The sequence below is a fragment of the Neomonachus schauinslandi genome, chromosome 5, assembly GCF_002201575.2.
Source record: "Neomonachus schauinslandi chromosome 5, ASM220157v2, whole genome shotgun sequence".
NCBI classification, from domain to species: Eukaryota; Metazoa; Chordata; class Mammalia; order Carnivora; family Phocidae; genus Neomonachus; species Neomonachus schauinslandi.
In genome coordinates, this window is record NC_058407.1 from 118,789,665 (window position 1) to 118,811,389 (window position 21,725).

A 21,725-nucleotide genomic window follows, 5' to 3' on the forward strand; every position below is an offset into this window, starting at 1 on the left:
TCCTAATCCAAAAGTGCAGAATATCTATCCATTTATTTGTGTCTTCAATTTTTTTCATCAATATAATTATTAGCATATAGGTCTTTCATCTCATTGGTTAAATTTATTCTTAGGAATTTTATGAATTTTGATGCAATTATAAAAGGGACTGTCTTCTTAATTTCCCTTTCTAAGAGTTTGTTGTTAGTGTATACAAACAACATATATTTGCATATTGATTTTGTATCCTACAACTTTACTGAATTTGTTTATTATCTCTAACAGTTTTTTGGTGGAAACCTTAGGGTTTTCTATATATAAGATCATGTCATCCACAACTAGTGACCATTTTACTTCTTCCTTTCCAGTTTGTATGCCTTTTATTTCTTTTTCTTGCCTAATTGCTCTGGCTAGGATTTTCAATACTATGTTGAATGAAAGTGGCAAGAATGGACATCCTTCTCTTGTTCCTCATCTTAGATGAAAAGCTTTTATCTTTTCATGATGAATATGATGTTAACTATGGGCTTGTCATATATGGCCTTTATTATGTTGAAGTATGTTCCCTTTATAGCCACTTTTTTGAGGGTTTTTATCATTAACAGATGTTGAATTTGGTCAAATGCTTTTTCTGCATCTATTGAGATGGTATGGTTTTTTTCCTTCATTTTGTTAATGTGGTATATAATGTTGATTGATTTGCAAATATTGAACCATCCTTATATCTCTGGAACAAATCACACTTCATCATGGTGCATGATTGTTTTAATGTATTGTTGAATTTGGTTTGCTAACATGTTATTGAGGATTTTTGCATCAATGTTCACTGGAGTATTGGCCTGGGATTTTCTTTTTTTGTGGTGTCTCTGTCTGCTTTTGGTATCAGAGTAATGCTAGCCTTGTAAATGATTTTGGAAGCATTCCCTCTCTTCAATTTTTTGCAAGAATTTAAGAAGGATATGTATTAAATCTTAAAATATTTAGTAGAATTTACCAACAAAGTTGTCTTATCCTGGACTTTTGTTTGTTGTGAGATTTTTGATTACTGATTCAATCTTCTTACTAGTAATTGGTCTATTCAGATTGTCTATTTCTTCATGATTCAGTCTTTGAGGATTATATGCTTCCAGGAATTTATCCATACTTCTAAGCCAGTGTATAATTGTTCATAGTAGTGTCTTATGATCCTTTTTATTTTCTGTGGTATCAGTTGTAACTTCTCCTCTTTCATTTCTGATTTACTTGAGTCCTCTCTTTTTTTTTTTTGATAAGTCTAGCTAAAGGTTTGTCAAATCTATTTATCTTTTCAAAAGTACCAGCTTATTGATCTTTTCTTCTGTCTTTTTAGTCTCTACTTTATATCTGTGCTCTTATTTTTGTTATTTCTTCCCTTCTACTAACTTTAGGCTCTGTTTGTTTTTCTTTTTCTAGTTCCTTTAGGTGTAAAGGTAGATTGTTTTGAGATTTTTCTTGTTTCTTGAGTTAGGCTTGTTTCACTATGAACTGAGAATTTCCCTCTTAGAACTACTTTGCTGCATCCCATAGATTTTAGTATGTTGTACTTCCATTTTCATTTGTCTCAAATATTTTTCGATTTCACCTTTGATTTCTCCATTGCCCCCTTGGTTGTTCAGTAGATGTTGTTTAATCTTCACATACTCGTGATTTTTCCAGTTATTTATTGAGGCTTCATGGGAGAGTGCAAGGGTGGGGCATGCCTACTGGCTTTAGCGAGGCAGTGGGAGAGCACAGGCCTGGGGCATGCCTGCTTGCTTTAGCAGGGGAGTGAGACAGTGCCAGGATTGTGTGCCCCTACCAGCACTAACAAGGTATTGGGAGAGTGCAAAAAATGGTGCTTACCAGCACCACCATTTCTGGAGAGAGTCTCAAAGGCTCTTTTGCCTTCAGCAGATGCTTTAAGATTAACAAATGAATCTCCTTCACATATAGTTTAGGTGCTTTTCAAATTGCTTCTGTGGTGGGCCTTGGAGTGATGAGTCTGTGAGTGAGCCCTTTAAGATCAGTATCTTAGTACCCTACAGACTTTTGGGTCTCTTGGATGGCAGCCCCATTGTTTTTCAAAGACAGATGTTTTAGGAGTTCATCTTGGTGGTGCAAGTCCCAAGGGTTGGGGTGCCTGATATGGGGCAAAAACCCCTTGCTCCTCAGGGAGAAGCTCTGGATTTGTGAGATCCCTCCTGAGTGTGAGTTGCCATGCTGCGGGTGGGGTTTTGGTGAGAATGCCTCTCTGTGCCTACCTGTCTCCATATGGCCCTTTTATCATTTGTTGTGAAGGAGCTGTTCCACAGTTTTTCAGGTCTTTTTCATAGGGAATTGTTCAGTGTGCAGCTGTGGATTCAGTGTGTCCATGGGAGGAGGTGAGTTCAGGATCTTCCTGCGCTGGTTTCTTGGACTGCCCCCCAAATTAATTTTAATAATATATTTTATTTAACCCAATATACCCAAGATATTTTCCTTTTAACATGTAATTAATATAGAAATTATTAATGAGCTATTATACATTCTTTCCTTGAAACTTCAAAACTGGTGGGTATTTTACATACATCACATTCCAGAGGAGTCACATTTCAAGTGCTCGATAGCCACATAGGGCTAGTGGCTATCACACTGACAGATCAGCTCTATACCCTGTCTTTTCTCTAATCCTCAGGGTAAGAATTATATCCTATATAAAGGCAGACCCCATTGCCTGTGCATTATGTCAGTGTCCTCATGAGACATGAAGGGCATTGTGCCTATAATTTTTGCTTTCTTCTCTATCATCTTAAATGAGCCCTTTGTCCTGATTTCTTTCTCTGCAAGGATGTGTTCAGTAGTACTTTATAGCATCGGTAACATAATGAAGTATTCTAAGTTTTTGCTTTACAAAAAGCTTTAATATCTTACTCATAGAATCTACTTTCCAAGGTATTGATCACCTTTATCATTAGGGTCTTATCTGTTTATCTTCATTTTTATTAATAGAGAACAATCAAATCTGGAGATAAATGTCTAAATACCAGCCATTGTTTAACTACTAAGAAAAATCAAGGGCAGTATTCAACATAAATTCTTTCATTAAGATTACTAGTCTAAAGCACTTTGTTTATAGTCCACATAGAATCCTTTCACGGGGATTCTTTTTCATGTGGTTAGCACTTTATAATACTATTTTCTTGACCTTCAGTTAGATTATATTTTATGCATTTTAGTTAAAAATCTTAAATTGTGATATGTGATAGTAACAGTGTAATATTGTTCTCTGTAACATGCAACAATGAAATTTATTACAAATCACAGAATCTATGCCTAGAAATGTTCAGCAAACATTAATGTAGAATCTAAGGTATATTAAATTCTTCCAAAGAGATAGTAGTTTTATTAAAATCTATTAAAAATTAAGGTGCTTGTGATTATTTGAATATTTGTTCTCTCCTATTTTATTTCAAGGTAATAAACCTTATTTTAACCAACTTTTTTTTTTTTTTAAAGATTTTTTTATTTATTTATTTGAGACAGAGAGAATGAGATACAGAGAGCATGAGAGGGAGGAGGGTCAGAGGGAGAAGCAGACTCCCTGCCGAGCAGGGAGCCCGATGCGGGACTTGATCCCGGGACTCCAGGATCATGACCTGAGCCGAAGGCAGTCGCTTAACCAACTGAGCCACCCAGGCGCCCATAAACCTTATTTTAAAAAAGATTTTAAAGTACATTAGTGTTCTTGTGTCATATGATAGATTTTGGTAAAAATCAGGTGTCTTTTTGAAAATTAATGAGAAAAGTCCCAATAGTTCATTTTTGCCCTTGCTTCCCTTGCCTTTGGCAATGTTTCTAGGAAGAAGTTGCTGCGGCTGAGGTCGAAGAGATTGCTGCCTGTGTTCTCCTTTAGGATTTTGATGGATTCCTGTCTCACACTTAGGTCCTTCAACCATTTTGAGTCTATTTTTGTGTGTGGTATAAGGAAATGGTCCAGTTTCATTCTTCTGCATGTGGCTGTCCAATTTTCCCAACACCATTTGTTGAAGAGACTGTCTTTTTTCCATTGGACATTCTTTCCTGCTTTGTCGAAGATTAGTTGACCATAGAGTTGAGGGTCCATTTCTGGGCTCTCTATTCTGTTCCACTGATCTATGTGTCTGTTTTTGTGCCAGTACCATACTGTCTTGATGATGACAGCTTTGTAATAGAGCTTGAAGTCAGGAATTGTGATGCCACCAGCTTTGCTTTTCTTTTTCAACATTCCTCTGGCTATTTGGGGTCTTTTCTGGTTCCATACAAATTTGAGGATTATTTGTTCCATTTCTTTGAAAAAGGTTGATGGCATTTTGATGGGGATTGTATTGAATGTGTAGATTGCCCTAGGTAGTGATGACATCCTCACAATATTTGTTCTTCCAATCCATGAGCATGGAATGTTTTTCCATTTCTTTGTGTCTTCCTCCATTTCTTTCATGAGTATTTTCTAGTTTTCTGAGTACAGATTCTTTGCCTCTTTGGTTAGATTTATTCTTAGGTATCTTATGGTTTTGGGTGCAATTGTAAATGGGATCGACTCCTTAATTTCTCTTTGTTCTGTCTTGTTGTTGGTGTATAGGAATGCCACTGATTTCTGTTTTCCTTCCATTTCTATTTTTTGGAACAGTTTCAGAAGAATAGGTATTAATTCTTCTTGAAATGTTTGGTAGACTTCCCCGGGGAAGCCATCTGACCCTGGGCTCTTGTTTGTTGGGAGATTTTTGATGACTGCTTCAATTTCCTTAGTGGTTATGGGTCTGTTCAGGTTTTCTATTTCTTCCTGGTTCAGTTTTGGTAGTTGATACATCTCTAGGAATGCATCCATTTCTTCCAGGTTATCTAATTTGCTGGCATATAGTTGCTCATAATATGTTCCTATAATTGTTTGTATTTCTTTGGTGTTGGTTGTGATCTCTCCTCTTTCATTCATGATTTTATTTATTTGGGTCCTTTCTCTTTTCTTTTTCATAAGTCTGGCCAGGGGTTTATCAATCTTGTTAATTCTTTCAAAGAACCAACTCCTAGTTTCGTTGATCTGTTCTACTGTTCTTTTGGTTTCTATTTCATTGATTTCTGCTCTGATCTTTATTATTTCTCTTCTCCTGCTGGGTTTAGGCTTTATTTGTTGTTCTTTCTCCAGCTTCTTTAGGTGTAGGGTTAGGTTGTGTATTTGAGAACTTTCTTGTTTCTTGAGGAAGGCTTGTATTGCTATATACTTTCCTCTTAGGACTGCCTTTGCTGCATCCCAAAGATTTTGAACAGTTGTGTTTTCATACGAAAAGCTTTTGCACAGCAAAAGAAACAGTCAACAAAACCAAAAGACAACCGACAGAATGGGAGAAGATATTTGCAAATGACATATCAGATAAAGGGCTAGTATCCAAAATCTAAAAAGAACTTATCAAACTCAACACCCAAAGAACAAATAATCCAATCAAGAAATGGGCAGAAGACATGAACAGACATTTTTGCAAAGAAGACATCCAAATGGCCAACAGACACATGAAAAAGTGTGCAACAGCACTCAGCATCAGGGAAATCCAAATCAAAACCTCAATGAGATACCACCTCACACCAGTCAGAATGGCTAAAATTAACAAGTCAGGAAACGACAGATGTTGGCGGGGATGCGGAGAAAGGGGAACCCTCCTACACTGTTGGTGGGAATGCAAGCTGGTGCAGCCACTCTGGAAAACAGTAGGGAGGTTCCTCAAAGAGTTGAAAATATTGCTACCCTACAACCCAGCAAGTGCACTACTGGGTATTTACCCCAAAGATATAAATGTAGGGATCCGAAGGGGTATGTGCACCTCGATGTTTATAGCAGCAATGTCCACAATAGCCAAACTGTGGAAAGAGCCAAGATGTCCATCGACAGATGAATGGATAAAGAAGATGTGGTATATATATATACAATGGACTATTATGCAGCCATCAAAAGGAATGAAATCTTGTCATTTGCAATGACGTGGATGGAGCTGGAGGGTATTACGCTGAGCGAAATAAGTCAATGAGAGAAAGACATATATCATATGATCTCACTGATATGAGGAATTCTTAATCTCAGGAAACAAACTGAGGGTTGCTGGAGTGGTGGAGGGTGGGAGGGAGGGGGTGGCTGGGTGATGGGACATTGGGGAGGGTATGTGCTATGGTGAGCACTGTGAATTGTGTAAGACTGTTGAATCACAGACCTGTACCCCTGAAACAAATAATACATTATATGTTAAAAAAAAGAAGATAGTAGGAAGGGAAAAATGAAGAGGGAGAAATCAGAGGGGGAGACGAACCATGAGAGACTATGAACTCTGAGGAACAAACTGAAGGTTCTAGGGGGGATGGGGGTGGGGTGATGGGTTAGCCTGGTGATGGGTATTAAAGCAGGCATGTATTGAATGGAGCACTTAATGTTATACGCAAACAATGAATCATGGAACACTACATCAAAAGTAATGATGTATGGTGATTAACATAACATAATGAAATAAAAAAAAATTAATGAGACAAGTCAGGTAAACAAAAAATGAAAATCATCTAGCAAAAAGTTAAAGAAAACGTTCAGGGCAAAATGTGAAGGGGATGATGGAAGAATAGAAGATAAGTTCCTGAAAAACAGACTATTCTGCCAGACTGAGTAAAGACTGAATGTATTAGGAGAATGAAACTCTTATACCTGATCCTGTATATGACGACATGGGATATGAACAAGTTAATTATTGCTTAATTGCATAATGTATAAGGTGCTGACCTGCTTTATCACAAGGACTCTTGACTCTTGTGTACTTTTCTCTTCATTTTAGTTATTTTATTGCCTTTTGTCCCATATACTTAGCATTCCACATAAGGATGTATTTCTAGATTTTAATTCCCATTTTAAGCCAATTTTACCCCTACAAACATGATGTTTAAAAGCTAAAGGCCAGGGGCACCTGGGTGGCTCAGTCAGTTAAGCAGCTGCCTTTGGCTCAGGTCATGATCTCAGGGTCCTGGGGTCGAGCCCCAAGTCAGGCTACCTGCTCAGCAGGGAGTGTGCTTCTCCCTATCTCTCTGCGGCTCCCCCACCCCCTGCTCTCTCTCTCTCAAATAAATAAAATCTTAGAAAAAAAGCTAAAGCCCATTTAAGCACTTTGTATGAGGGAGAGAATTTGTGTCCATGAAATGTACAATAACTGGTGTATTTTTTCTGAAAGAAAAAAAACACATAGATAACATCCACTGTCATTACCTTCACTAAAACGAGACAAGAGCAACAATAGCTACATAAATTGGTGTACAGCTCCAGACAATGATTTTGGCAATATTTCAGTGCCATCAAATGGCTTATTTCTTCTTTTGATTCTACTTTTGAGAATCTAATCTAAGGCCATAATCTATATCCTTCTATATTTTTACCCAGTGCAGGAGGAAAGCCCCTTTACACAGAGAGGCAGCATGGCCCAGTGGTTAAGCCAGGGCTCAATTCTGACTCCACCACTAGGCTAAATGCATGATGTTGAGCAAGTTACTTAAATGCTGTGCCTCAGTTTCATCATCTTTGATATGGAGATAATCTTCATTTACCCTAGGGTCTTTGTGAGGATTACATGAGGTAATAAGTGTAAATCACTTCCACTAGTGAATTTAAAAAATGCTCACTGTTACCATTATTATTTCATAACAGGACAATTATAATAGCAAAAACAACAACAAGAAAAAGGAAGAGCCCCAATGCTCCACAATACAAGATTGGTTGCACGAACTCTGGTCTATCCACTCAAGGGCAAAGTCATTAAATTTCATCACAGTGTACACAGTGTAGCACAGGGACTAAGTCCTACAAGCATTCGATGCAATCTGGATTTCATTATGAAAAACACATAAGATACACACTGGGTAACATTTTAATATCACAAAAATTGGAATGTGTTTTATAGGTCAAGGGCCTGTCACAGTTTAATGGGTAGTGTGTGATGCATCTTATATTTGATGCAGTTTGTGCTTGGTAGAATGATAACCTTCCAAAGATGTCCATGTCCTAATAGCCAAAATCTGTCCATGCTACCTTCTATGGGAAAATGAACTTTGTAGATGGGATTAAATTAAGGAGTTTGAGATGGGGAGATTATCCAGGATTATCCAAATGAACCTGATGTAATCACAAGGGGCCTTACAAGAGGGAGGCAAAGGGGTTTAGAGTTGGTAGTAGAAGATGTGATGACAGCAGAGGTTGGAATGATTAGAAGAGGCTAGGAGTCAAGAAATGCATGCAGCTTCTAGCAGCTGAAAATGGTCAACAGCTTCTCCTGAAACCTCTAGAAGGAACTAGCTTTGCTGACACCTTGACTAATTCTAAACTTCTGACCTCCAGTGAGACTAATTAGCCCAGTGAGACTAATTCTGGACTTCTCACTTCCAAACCTGTCAGATAATAAGCATGTGTTATTTTAAGCTCCTAGGTTTGTGGTAATTTGTTACAGCAGCAATAGGAACCTAATATATAGTCAAATTGGGTACAATAAGGCTCTTTTTTACTTCTAGGCAATGTTAGGCCCTCAGTGCTTTCTGAATACCACTTGACAGCATAAGAGGCAATCAATAAAAGCTACTGAATGAACACTGAATGGAATAGTATACAGCTATCAAAATGTTTACAAATGGAAAATATGTTATTTAAAAAAATAACAGTTTGAATTTCAGTGAAATCACAGTTAACTAAAGTGGGAATACATCAAATTCTGCATATAAAAATTCCAGCAGAAAATAAATTAAAAATAGTAATAGTGACTGTTTCTGCACGTCGGCACTATAAAGATGACCTCTACTTTTTCTTCTTTACATGTCTGCAAATTTTCTATAATGAACAGGTATTGTTTTCATAATGGGAGAAAGCACATCAATTTCACTTAAAAAGTAGATAGCAGTATAATGAGGAACATGAAAAGCAATTTACACAATATTGGTAAATTCAATCTCTTTATGCACCAATGACTCTAATTTAACTAGTAATTCAAAACCTTCAAATTCCTGGGTCTAGCATGTCAGTAACTGTTAAGTCATGAAGGGTCTGTGTTTTGACGTTGTCAACATGGGTCAGCTTTAATAATAGTAAAGCTATGATTATCATCTTCAAAAATCACCCGCTGACCAGCCACTGTGAGCTGCATGGGGACAGCAAGCAGGGTGTCAAAGAGGAAGTGATTTATGCAGAAATTGGCAGTCGACCCAATGGGAAGGAAAAAGGCAAAGGGAAGAAAAGCTCAGGAACCTGCGGAATGATTCCACTTACTTGAGTGTGAAAAGACAAGAGAGTTCTTCCTACAACTATGGCCCTTTGACTTTGGAGAAATCATTCCACCACTCTGAGCTTCAGTCTCTTCCTTTGTGTTATGAGGGCATAGAAAGAAATTATCTCTAAGATGAATGCCCAAAAAACCCCCACAAAAACCAAAAACCAAAAAACCCTTTCACTGTTCTTCAGTCTCACTTTGTATTTACACAGGGATTGCTATGCACTGATGTGAACTAGGTCCTCTGCACCGTGCAACTTGCCAATTCCATCACCATCAGATATTTCACAGTATCTTCTTTTTTACAATGTCAGAAAATAGACTGCACAGCGCATTTAAAGCCTTCAGTAAGTAAGGGTTTATAGCATCAGGCTGATGTCTGGTTAGTCACTGAAGCTTTGCAGCTTGTCACTTGTCAGCTGTTTGAAGAACGCATTCATGACCCAGGAAAGTTTCCTACTTTCTTCCATGAAAAGCAAGCATATTAGCAAAACTTAAAAACAGCTTTCCAACTAAATGAAATGCTTGATAATGTCATAATTATTATGATTTTAAATGGGGATGCCATTTCCGGAATACATCATATGTAAAATTTTAATGGAAGTGCTAAATGTCAAAAGATTTTTTTTTCCAGAAAATATTGATGGAATACCTCTTATTTGAAGGAAACTTTGTTTTAATCCTAATCTTAAGGAACTTTTAAGTTAGTAGGGGGGAATAAATCATATACATAGTTAATTCTAATGTGAAACAGAAAGGTAAATGCCATAGAAAGACACAGGTAAATCATGATGGATAGAATTTCAGAGGAGGAAGAGAGATTATGTCCAGCTGTCCAGACAGAGATGGTTAAGGGAAGCTTATGGGGTACATGGCATCAAAGGCTGTTCGGATCCTAAACTCAAGAATTGGGATGGAAGGGGAGGGCTTTCTTGGTGGAGGAAACAGAATGAGCAAAGTCCTAGTGGCATGGAAAATTTGGAGTGTGAATAGAGAAGAGTAAAAAGTGAAATTTGATGGTATTGTTATCTCCAGGTAGAAGATGCATGGGATAAAGATCAAAATGATGGACAAGATCTAGAAGGCCAAGGCCTCGAATGCCGACCTAAGGAGACTGCACTTTATTCTACAGACAGCTGAGAGACATATAGGATTTTTGAGCAATTATTTAGTTGATTAGCACTCATCTCTCCTTATTATAGGGGACAAAGGTAATCCTGTAGTTTAAAATTTATTATAATTTCTCACTCAACACGTGAACAAAAGTCTAAGCAATCTTTTCGTACATCACCCAATGAATTGGAAAGGATTTCAAATTTTTGGGTTTGAAACTCTAAGGGAGAAGATTTCCTCCATTGCTTTACTATTTATTTGGGGTTGGAAGAGCAGTAGCCCCATTAAGATGTTGGAATGAAAGCTGCACACATGAAGGTCCCAGGAATTCCAACTGTCTGGGACAGAGAATGTGACAAGAACTTTATTCACTGCCCTACCAGCATCCCAATTTCAGTCCTTCTGAACATCAGGGCTAGCTTTAGACCCTTAAGCACAGCCCTTGGCCTTCCTACCTGATTGTTCTTGGGAACTGGCACTAAATCTACATTCTGTATATGAAAACAGAACACCAATTCAGCACAGTGTTCCCTTTGTGGCTGAGTGTGTGTGTGTGTGTGCCCACATGTGCATGCACATTCATATGCAAACATATAAATATACACCCATTACACAAAATGGTGATGGCACATACCATTATCTTCTGGTTATGCCTGTTATAGCTTATTGTTATTTTGTAGTGAAAGCTATATTTTTCCTAAATGGTTTGTGAGCATCTTGAGAGCAGGCCCACCATATTGTATTATGAATCCAGCCAATACTCAATTAGTATTTACTGATCAATATATTTAAGCCAAGTCCTGCAGCCTCCAGCACATGGTGAATTTCCTTCTATGATCAGGTGAACAGCTGATTAACACACTTGGTCTAACAGGACAAAAACATGATGGTTTCTATTTTTCTTTAGATCCGCGAAAGGCAAGATAGCTTATTTTTTTAAAAGCCCCTGAGATAAGTGAATTTATCATATGAAAGCAATCTATCAATATGTGTGTGTGTGTGTGCGTGCATGCGTGAAACCCGCCTGCTTGCAACTGCAAAATGCAGAAGTCATGTGTTGAATATTAAATACAGGTGGTGTTAGCAAATGCACAGAGTTCATCAATCAGCATGATTTTCATGTGTTATGCCTGACACTTACCTCAATAAAGAAAATGCTGGCTGCTGACGTTGGATGATGATACATATAGATGGTCACGAGAATGGCTGCTACTATAATGAGGACCAGGATGAGAATTCCAACAATGAGGCCAGCATGAAGGGTGCCCCCTTTCTTCTCGGCTGCACTGTCATCTGTAGAAGCTGAAAGAACAGCACAGCTGTCAGAACATTCATGTGTGTGCTTTTAGGTTTGCATTTTCATTATAGGGGATGTTTACAGTTTTAATAAAGTACCATTAGAATTTTTTCTTTTACTTTCTGTACAACTCTTCTTTTCCATGACACCAATTTTAGAAGTTAGATACTCTTCATTTGGGCAATGAAAATTCCATGCTATTAATGATTAAAAATACTTTGTAATTGTTTTAATTTATAGTTCAATAAACAAAATTAACAGCCTTTATTCTAAAAGTACTGTGCAAAATCTAAAATTCTAATTAACTATATAATAAATTTAACTTTGATTTTTCTCATTAAACCACTGGCACTTTTACCTATGGAAAAATTGATTACTGTTTGAAAGTTCCTCTCTCATTTTCTTCTGGAAATTTTATATTGAAGAGTATAATGCTTCTTTTGGTGGGCTAGATAGGCATTTTCAGAAAGTCTATGCATGAGTTCAAAGGCTAGTTTTCAAAATCTGTTTTAAACTGAAATGCTCTTTAAAAGAGTAACAGATGGATGCTAAATGACCCTCAAATAGTTTTATCACCATCTGAAGAGAACACATAGCATATCAAAATATTCCACTATGCCACAAACCAGTATCATTTGGTCTGACTTTTACTGAGATGTTTTCCACTGTAATACCCATTTTCAGAGAATCAGGAAAAAGAAATTAAATTTCTAAAGTGATAATTATCCAACTCAAAAGTCAGTCAACCAAATAAAGCTAATCTCTAAAGTCTTCTCTTGTTCTAAAATTCTGCAATCTTTGATGACTACTCGGGTATTTAAAGATCTTAAATTATGTGCAGCAGGTAACCATGTTTATGTGCATACTATGATTGATATTTTTGAACCATTAGAAAATTACTTAATATTCATAAAAGTTCTACAGCAGTGATTCCTAATCTTTTCATTACTAATTTGCATCTTTATTTTAAACATTATTTTTGTCTGTTGAACCTCATTTAAAAAACACTGATTTATTTCTCTTATTTTAGATTTTTGCTAATAAAAAGCATACATGACTGCCTCTCAGAATGTGCGGTCAATGTGCAATAACAGAATTCCAGGTAAAGCAAAGAAACGTGACTTCCCAATTCTTCCAGCCCATCTTTTACATTTTTGTTGTTATTGTTTGTTTGTTATCTGCTTGAGACCCATAGTTGGTGTTTGGTAATTCTTCTCCAAATCTAATAAAGCTCAATATCCTAAAGCTTTCCCTTACATAACTAAAATTCATTATTGAAAGAATATACAATTTAAACAGTAATTCATTCTATAAAAATTCACTCACAGAGAGGATTCTGGGAAGAAGGAAGAGTATGAAGTAACAGGAATCTGTCTCCCTACATAGACAACAATTGCATTGGCAGAATGTGTCTGACAATTATGTTGGCACTTTGGACTCTATCGAAGGCTTGCAACTTTCAGGAGAAAGGCTTGTACTGTAAATTGTGGTTAATTTCAGTCAATGTCAACTCTTAGCATAATAGTGGCTACCCATCCTCCACCCCTCAGTCATGTGGCAGGCAGCTGCACATATGCTCCTGAAGTAGCCTGCAGGAGCCAGCGCAGGCAAAAAGTACCCTGTCCTTCAGAGATCAGGGATCTGTGTTCTGACCACTGATTGGTGCTTCTCATCACAGAGGCACAAAGATGGAGCCATTGGTTTCTCCTACCTTCCTCCATTGTTTCAAGCCCTTCCCCCTCTGGCTGAAGTAACTTCCAAGGGATTTAAAGAGCCAGGGCTCTTTTCACCCTCCCCCACTTCATTTTTCTCTTTTTCCACTTTTGGGAGCTAGATAGTAAAGACTAGGACATTCAAAAACAACTGCATGTATGGCGGAAAATTAGACAGTGAGTGCATATGCCCAGGAAATGGCTCAGAAAAGAATTGAAAAGACAGTAAGATTACACCTCAGCTGATCCTCAGCATAGAGACAGTATGCAGCAGCAACAACAACAACAAAGAAGACAATCAACAATAACAAAAATAATATCAAAAAGCAGCAAGCCCTGGGGAAGGGCAGGGGGAGAATCTGATTTCTGGAGTTACCACATTATTAGATTCAAATGTCCAGTTTTTAACAAAAATTCACAAAATATGCAAAGAAACAGGAAAGTATAGCTTATTCAAAGGGAAAAAAAAACAACAGAAACTGTTCCTGAAAAAGAACTGATGGCAGTACAATAGAGTTTAAAACAACTGTCTTGAAGATGCTCAAAGAATCAAAAGCAGATGGGGAGAGAGTCAAGAAAACAATGTGTGAACAAGATGGAAATATCAATACAGAGATAGAAAACCTAAAAAGAAAGCAAAAAGAAATTCTGGAGCTGAAAAATACAATAACTGAAATGAAAAATTCACTAGAGGGATTCAAAGGCAGATTTGAGCAGGCAGAACAAAGAACCAGTGGACTTGAAAGACAGGACAGTGGAAATCATTGACTTTGAGGGACAGAAAGAAAAAGAGCCAAGGGGCCATCAAGTAGATCAACATGCACACTGCAGGAGTCCAGGAAGGAGGGACAGAGAGAGGGGGAGAGAGAATATTTTAAGAAATAATGGCTGAAAATGTCCCAGATTTAATGAAAGACATGAATATAAACATCCAAGAAGCTCAAGGAACTCCAGTAAGATGAAGTCAAAAAGACCCACACCAAGATGCATTATAACCAAACTTTTGAAAGACAAACTCAAAGAGAGAATCCCTAAGATAACAAGAAAGAAAATAGCTATAATCCAGACAAAAGGCAAGGAATATTTATTTATTTATTCATTCATTTATTTGAGAGAGAACGAGAGAGTGGGGGGTGGAGAGGAAGAGAGAGAATCTCAAGCAGACTCCACACTGAACATGGAGCCTGATGCGGGGCTTGCTCTCACTACCTTGAGAGATCTGAGCTGAGCCAAAATCAAGAGTTGGATGTTTAACTGACTGAGCCACCCAGGTGCCCCTGTTTATTTATTTATTTATTAGAGAGAGCGAGCACAAAAGCCAAGGAATTTAAACATTCCCTACAAAAAAATAAACTAAACACGAAAGAAGACAGTAATGCTGGAGGCACATAGAAACAAATAGCAAAAATGTTGGTATTTCCATCTTGTTCACACATTATCAGTAATCGTTTTACATTTAAATGGATTAAAGTCTCCAATCAAAAGACACAGACTTTCAGAAAGAATAAAAACACAAGATCCAACTATATGCTGACTATACGATACTAACTTCGGATACAAATAGATTGTAAGTGAAAGTATAAAAAAATATATTCCATGCAAATAGTAACTAAAAGACAGCAGAGGTAACTATACTAATGTCAGACTAAATAGATTTTCAATCCAAAAGGTTATGAAACAAAGAAGCGCACCAAGTATTAATAAAAGGTTTCAATACAGTAAGAAGATATAACAATTATAAACATTTACATAGCTAATGACAAACCATCAAAAAATATGAAGCAAAAACTGACAGAATTGAAGGGAGAAACAGACGTTTCTGTAATAATAGTTGGAAATTTCAATATCCCACTTTCAATATTGGAAAGAACAACCAGACAGAAGATAAGTAAAAAAAGAGGACTTACCACAATAAACCAACTAGATCGAACAGACATATACAGAACACTCTACCCAATAACAACATACAATTCTTCTCAAGTGTGCATGGAAGACCTTTTAGGGTAGACCATATGTTAGGCCACAAATTAAGTCTCAACAGGTGTAAAAAAATAGATATCATACAAAGAAGTTTCTCCATCCACAGTGGGATGGAGTTAAGAAATCAGTAACAGAAATAAAACTGGAAATTCACAAATTTGTGGAAATTAAGCAACACACTCTTGACCAACGAATGTATCATCGTGAAATCACAAGAGAAATTAGATATGAATGAAAACAAAAACACAAAAACCAAAACTTGGGCGCTACAGCAAAAGCAGGGCTAAGGAGAGAATTTACAGCCGTTAATGCTTACGTTAAGAACAAGAAAGATCTCGAATCTGTGACCTAACTTTACAAGTTAAGGAACTAGAAGGAAAAAAACAAACTAAACCTGAAGTTAGCAGAAGGAAGAAAATAATCAAGATGAGAGCAGAGATAAGCAAAATAAAGAATAAAAAAAATAATAGAGAAAATTAATGAAAATTGGTTCTTTGAAAAAATCAACGAAATTGGAATGGGGACTCACACACTAGCAGTCTAGCCTCAGAGTCTGCACCCTGAGCCTCTGATCACTAACCCCTCAACTGACACTGAAATGTATGTACTGCTATTTCTTCTTACTTCATGTTATCAATTCTGGCAAAGAATTCTAAAAAATCCTTGGTAATTTCAAAGAAGAAAAATTAACTTAAATATGGTTAAAGGATTAACATTGTGCCTTCAAGAGGTCAGGGGCTGTGTCTGACTTGTCACTTCTCTGGGACTATGTCTGCTGTCATATGCACTGAAAATCCATGTTTGTCAGAAGGGATGGAAGGAGAGAGGAGGAATAAAAAAGAAAAATAAACCTGTTGAAAATGGGTTACAGCTCTTGGAATCCAATAAAATACCACTTCTCCAATAAAAATCAAACAAGGTTATAATAAATTACTTTATCTGGTCTTCAGTTATCTTATCTCTGCAGTGGAGTCAGTAACAGTAACTACCCCATAGGAGTGCTGTGAGAATTAACCATTGAACACATATAAAATGCTTAGGAGGGTAGCTGGTATATGATAAGCACCTAATTAATGTAGCCATTGTATTATTACTTCTAATATGAGGCAGGTTGAGGCAAATGATGGTGTCTGATTCATGACACCATATAAATTATGTTTTTGCCCTTAACATTTGTTACTTTTAAAGTTTGGCTTTATTCTTAAGTATGCTGGTATCTTTGTACTTTGTGCACTTGGATTTTTTCTTATTTTTAAAAGTATGATACATTACTGTCATGGGAAAACAGGATTAATTTAAAATGTTGCTTTGGAGAAGATGTGGCAAAAAAAAATCTACTTGGGTCAAGAGGGGAAGCCTTGAATTTTTCTTCAAATCCCATGTGTAATTCCATCCATCTATCCTTCCATCCCTCTCCGCATCTATCCATCCCTCCCACCCTCAGATCCATCCATCCAAATAGCATCTGTTTCTATCTCTGGGATTAGTAGTCTTTTATAAGCAGCATGCCAAGATTCAGCCTCACTTGGTGTGTGTGTGTGCAGAATAGGGAAGGGAAGAACAAGACACTTGTGAGTTAGCTTCAGGCTGCCACTTCCCAAGTGAACCAGCACCTGTTGAGGAGGCAGCAGGCAAAATATAGCCCTTCCCGGAGAGAAACGAGAGAGCCAGAAACATGTTTTATTCAATAAGAGCTCCAGTCAGTAAAATTACCACTGACTTGGAGGACGTAAATTGCTAATCTTTAGAACATAAAATCATAACCGGATTTATACCTTGAAACCTCACTCACTGCCTTCACTTAGTCATAAATGTTTACTTTCTCACTTATTACTTATTTATATTTTCGATAATGGCTTAGTTACATTATCTCCTTTCTAAAACACTCCTTTGCAGTGGTGTGGATGTTAAGACACCATTTCATGTCTAATGAAATCTGTACAGAGTCTAGTTTGTTGCTAGCCAAATAAATATTTTATGACATTTCTGGATGATGATTTTAACAAAATAAACAATCTTCATAGACTCTCAAAATATTGCTAACCAGGAGACAAAATAAATATTGAGGGATCTGCAACCGTGCATATGACTTTACTCTGTGTTGTAATTAGGGCAAACCATTTAAGGAGAAATACAACAAATTCAATTCCAAAATATTACAGAGGCATCCTTGTGTCCCAAGCGAGTGCTATTTCCAAATGCTTCAGAGTTGTCATCTGAATGGAGTGGCCAAAATTGCAAAAAGATTTCTGGAGAACGTATTTTTCCATTTTCATATTATTTAGGCAAGTTGTCTGCATCTCTACTCTAGCTGCTTTCTCTACTAACAAGTATTATGATGGCATATTAAAAGGTTGTTGAATCTGGAGATGAAGTGATCACTCTATTGATGTGCTTTGATTTTAAATTCTTTCACCATTTGTTTCCAGTTTGGTATCACTGCCCCATTAAATGATACAGGGTTTCACACTCACGGGTACCTGCAAACAGAAATCAGGAGATCATCTGTGTTAAAAATGATGACCACCTCAAACACAAAATTTAAATTTAAAGTGTAAGCAAGTGCTAGTAATTTCCATCATTGAAATTTAGTTCATTCACCTCGCGGGTGGACGGCTCAAATTGATTTCAATCCTTCAGAAAAGACAGTAAACAAAAATGTCAATTTTGGAAATAGTCATTTATTCCTGTGGTTTGACTGATCATTCTTGGAAACTGGCATACAGAACTGGGTCAGAGAAAACCTTGAGCCTATTTCAGGTACAAACTTAAGCTCATGAGAGTCCATGAGGACTTGGAGGAGCTATTCCAAAAGGTCACGAGTAATCTAGTCGGAAGACTGAAACTCTTATTCTAGTCTTAGAAATATCTTATGCTCTTTCATTCATGTCCGAAAGTGAACAAAAGCCATACAACTATACTCATACGCATACAGTATTGCGCACAGGACAATTCAAATTTTTAACTTTTTTAGCCTTTCATCCTGTATTCAATTAAGAGCAATTAGTGATAAAGGATAGTAAGATACCATAAAACGGAGCCTCAAAGCCCAAAAAGGAAGTATATAGATATATGTGAAAAGCTTATCAAATCAAGGCCATTTTTTTTTTGCTACTCTGTTTAAGACAGATTTTAAAACATAAATGAAACACGGAAAATCAATAGTATCAAAGATAATATACTCTCCTCTGACCCACTGAATGACCCATGAGTTCCTACTTTTTAGTACTTTATAAAATGCAGATCAATATTTAGACATAGAAAAGGCTATAAAAATTGTCAAATTTATCTAAGAAATCTGCTATTTTGGGGTAAGTTTTAGCTACCATGATAGTAAAGACAACAGATTTTTAAAAGGCATTTTAAATACATATGAAAAATATTCAAGACCTCATGCAAATGTGTTTCATTTGCTGCACTCCAAGAAAAGTTTATGACCTATTGACAAGAGGAAAGATGAAAGATAGAAGGAAATAGAAGAAGGAAGAGAAAGAAGGAAAAAAAATTTGACAGGTTGTTTCTTCAAAGTGTTGTGTCTGATTTTAAACCTCTACCTCTCCTTGCTCTTTATATGACTGATGTTTTTCTCAGGATTTACATCAGAATATCAGGTGGCACTGATATTTGGTATTTAGAAGTATAGTTCTTCAATATGTTAAAAAGATTTTAATACATTGCTAAAATGATCTGTACCCACTATTAAATCTTGCCAGTAACTAAAGTCCAGAAATAAAGTAAAACTAAAATAGAAATACCCCTTGTCTGAAATTTTATTCACTTTAGAACTAACTCTTCTCTTGGCTTTAAAATGAAACACTACAGCCCATAAATTCCACAATGTATTAATATCCTTTGGGGGACCAAGAGGCTCATGGGTTGGACAAAGTCTTGCACAAATCTGTGCAAAATTCATAAATCTTATACACGTGATGTCAAAGTGTTCTTTTTAAAGCTTCAGAATGAAGTTAAACTATGAATGCTTACAATGTTAGTGTTCCAGTCTTGGATTAAAAACACACACAGACACATGACTTTCCCTGTGGAATATTATCTAACCCATTTACAACCTAAAGCATGTCATGGAAGAAAATCAAGTGATAAAATTTTTAGTTAAATTGACTTTCCTTTGGAAGTTTCCCTTGTAACTGATCTCATTCTGTAGCTCATCTATTTTTCCTCTTAGTGCTTTTGAATTTCTACATCCATGATCATGACCTTGACTTCATTCAGAATTTTTTTGGTGTTTGTATTTTTTTGATGCTTGCCAATCTGTCAATATTATTCAGGTATTAAGGGTCCCTTGGGACTATTATATAAGCTATACCTGATCCACAATATGTGTCACTGTGACAATACATTCATAATGCACATTATGATCTCCATTGGAAGGATTAGGGTAAATACTGTGAAAAGATGTTAAAATGGGTGCACAAACCCCTGCTAAGTGCATTATGTATGGTGAGAACAATATCTGGCAGGGACAGCTGGCCCAGCTTCACTTTTGCAGCCTGGGCTGCAACAGGGCAGCTGTGAAATTTCATTCAGGGAAACATATAAAACATTCTGGGCTAAAAGAGCTTAGGGGATGACAATCCTTTTTTTAACAATAATCCGTTACCTTTCATCTTAGAAAAATGAAGCTAAATAAAATTTCTGTGAAATCATATTTTTTTTTTAAAAATGCTTGATTCCATCAAAATGAGGGATTTTGGATAGCAGTCACCACACCCAGCCCGCTTCTAGCTTCATTATGTGATTGGTGCTTTAGTGTAGGCATATGTGTGAGCATCTAAAAAGAGGGGATTTACAGTGCTTATAACTGCCATAAGACCCAAAGTAAATCTGTGGAATAATCCATTATCATTTTTCACTTCTTTGTGTATGTACTACTTTTTTTTTTTTTAAAGATTTATTTATTTGAGAGAGAGAGAGAAGGAGGGAGAGAGGAAGAGTGGGGAAGGGGCAGAGGGCGGGGAGAGAGAGAATCTTAAGCAGACTCCCCATTGAGCACAGAGCCTTATGTGGGGCTCGATCTTACGAACCTGAGACAAAATCAAGAGTCGGATGCCTAACCCACTGAGCCACGTAGGCGCCCCACGTATGTACTACTTTTTAAAAGTAGTCTACGTATGCATCTAATATTTTCGGTAACCAAGATCTTTGTAAGACTTAACTTTTAAAACTTTTCTTAACATTAGCTTTCTATCCAAAGGTGTTTTTGTATACAGTTGTCTCCTCCTCCTAAAAATATATTTAAAATTTATTTTTGAAAAATAAAATGTGTCTCTACTTCTACAAAATAATCCAAAGAAAAGGGATCTTAGCACCTAAATTGCCCATCCAAATATTAAACTGAAGAGTTTCACAGAAATTGTTTCTCTTTTAATTTCATGCCAAGCCCTTGCAAGGGTTAAGAAATCAGGGTTTTAAAGTACAGAAAAAATGTAGAGTTTTCTTACTGAATATATTCACAGTGAATATGAAATACCAAAAATAAGATTGATGAAAGTACTTTTAAGATTGGGGGGTACAGAACAGAGTGACTCCTCATACTATTTAATCCAATCCATTCCCGAATGAAGTCACTTATGTTGACAGGTCATTTATACACAAAACTATGAGTATCATAATGAGTGTTTACTTCCCTACCAAATTCACCAGGTTTTCTCAACATGGAGGAAGAACCCTCTTCACCTTGCTTCTATCAGTGGGGAATGGCAAACGTGTGTCCCAACCACTTAGCTAATATAGACCCTTAGTATTTCCACTCCTCTTAATCATGGCTGCATTGTCAGGTCAATACCAGGCCTTCTTGAAATTATTCAAGGAAATTGGATCCAGTCTCTCACTGAAGCTGAAGTGCATGAACCCAAGGGCATCTATCTCATAAATAGTTTTTCCAGTGGAGAGATCAAGCTCTATCTCACACTGTATACCCACCATTAGGAAAACAGGCCAAAAAGGCCCTTTAATCTATCCCCAGACCACAGCAGGAGCTGGGCCATGGGCCATGCAAGATAGAACCTGCAGCCATTATTTGAAAAACAAAGAGCCCAGCTGCTGAGGTGCAATAAACTATCTAAATAAAATCAACCTTCTAGTGACTATCCATAAGCAACTTGTTTTGAAAAGTGCTGAATATTAGATCAATATTATTAAATCAATCCCAAGTTCTTTGACATTTGATTTTATGCTCAATATTAATGAAAACCTTTGGGTTTCCTAAGAAAGCATAACTTAATTTAGTTGCTAAAGATATCATTTTGGCCTGTGTGTGTGCCTTAGAATTAAAACCTTAGTCCTTCATGTTCTCAACAACCATATGACCCTTTTGTTATTCGTTGTGGTTTGATATATACAGTC

The 21,725-nt window shown here is 36.7% G+C and overlaps 1 protein-coding gene across 2 annotated transcripts in view; it reads right to left on the reverse strand.

The window, feature by feature from the left end:
• Positions 1-21,725, reverse strand: part of PLXDC2 (plexin domain containing 2) — a 469,806-nt gene that overhangs the window by 37,560 nt on the left and 410,521 nt on the right. For both annotated transcript variants that reach the window (XM_021696777.2, XM_044915539.1), the window contains one exon: positions 11,515-11,675. In XM_021696777.2, coding sequence (XP_021552452.1) covers positions 11,515-11,675 — 161 coding nt within the window. The remainder of the gene's footprint in view (positions 1-11,514; positions 11,676-21,725) is intronic.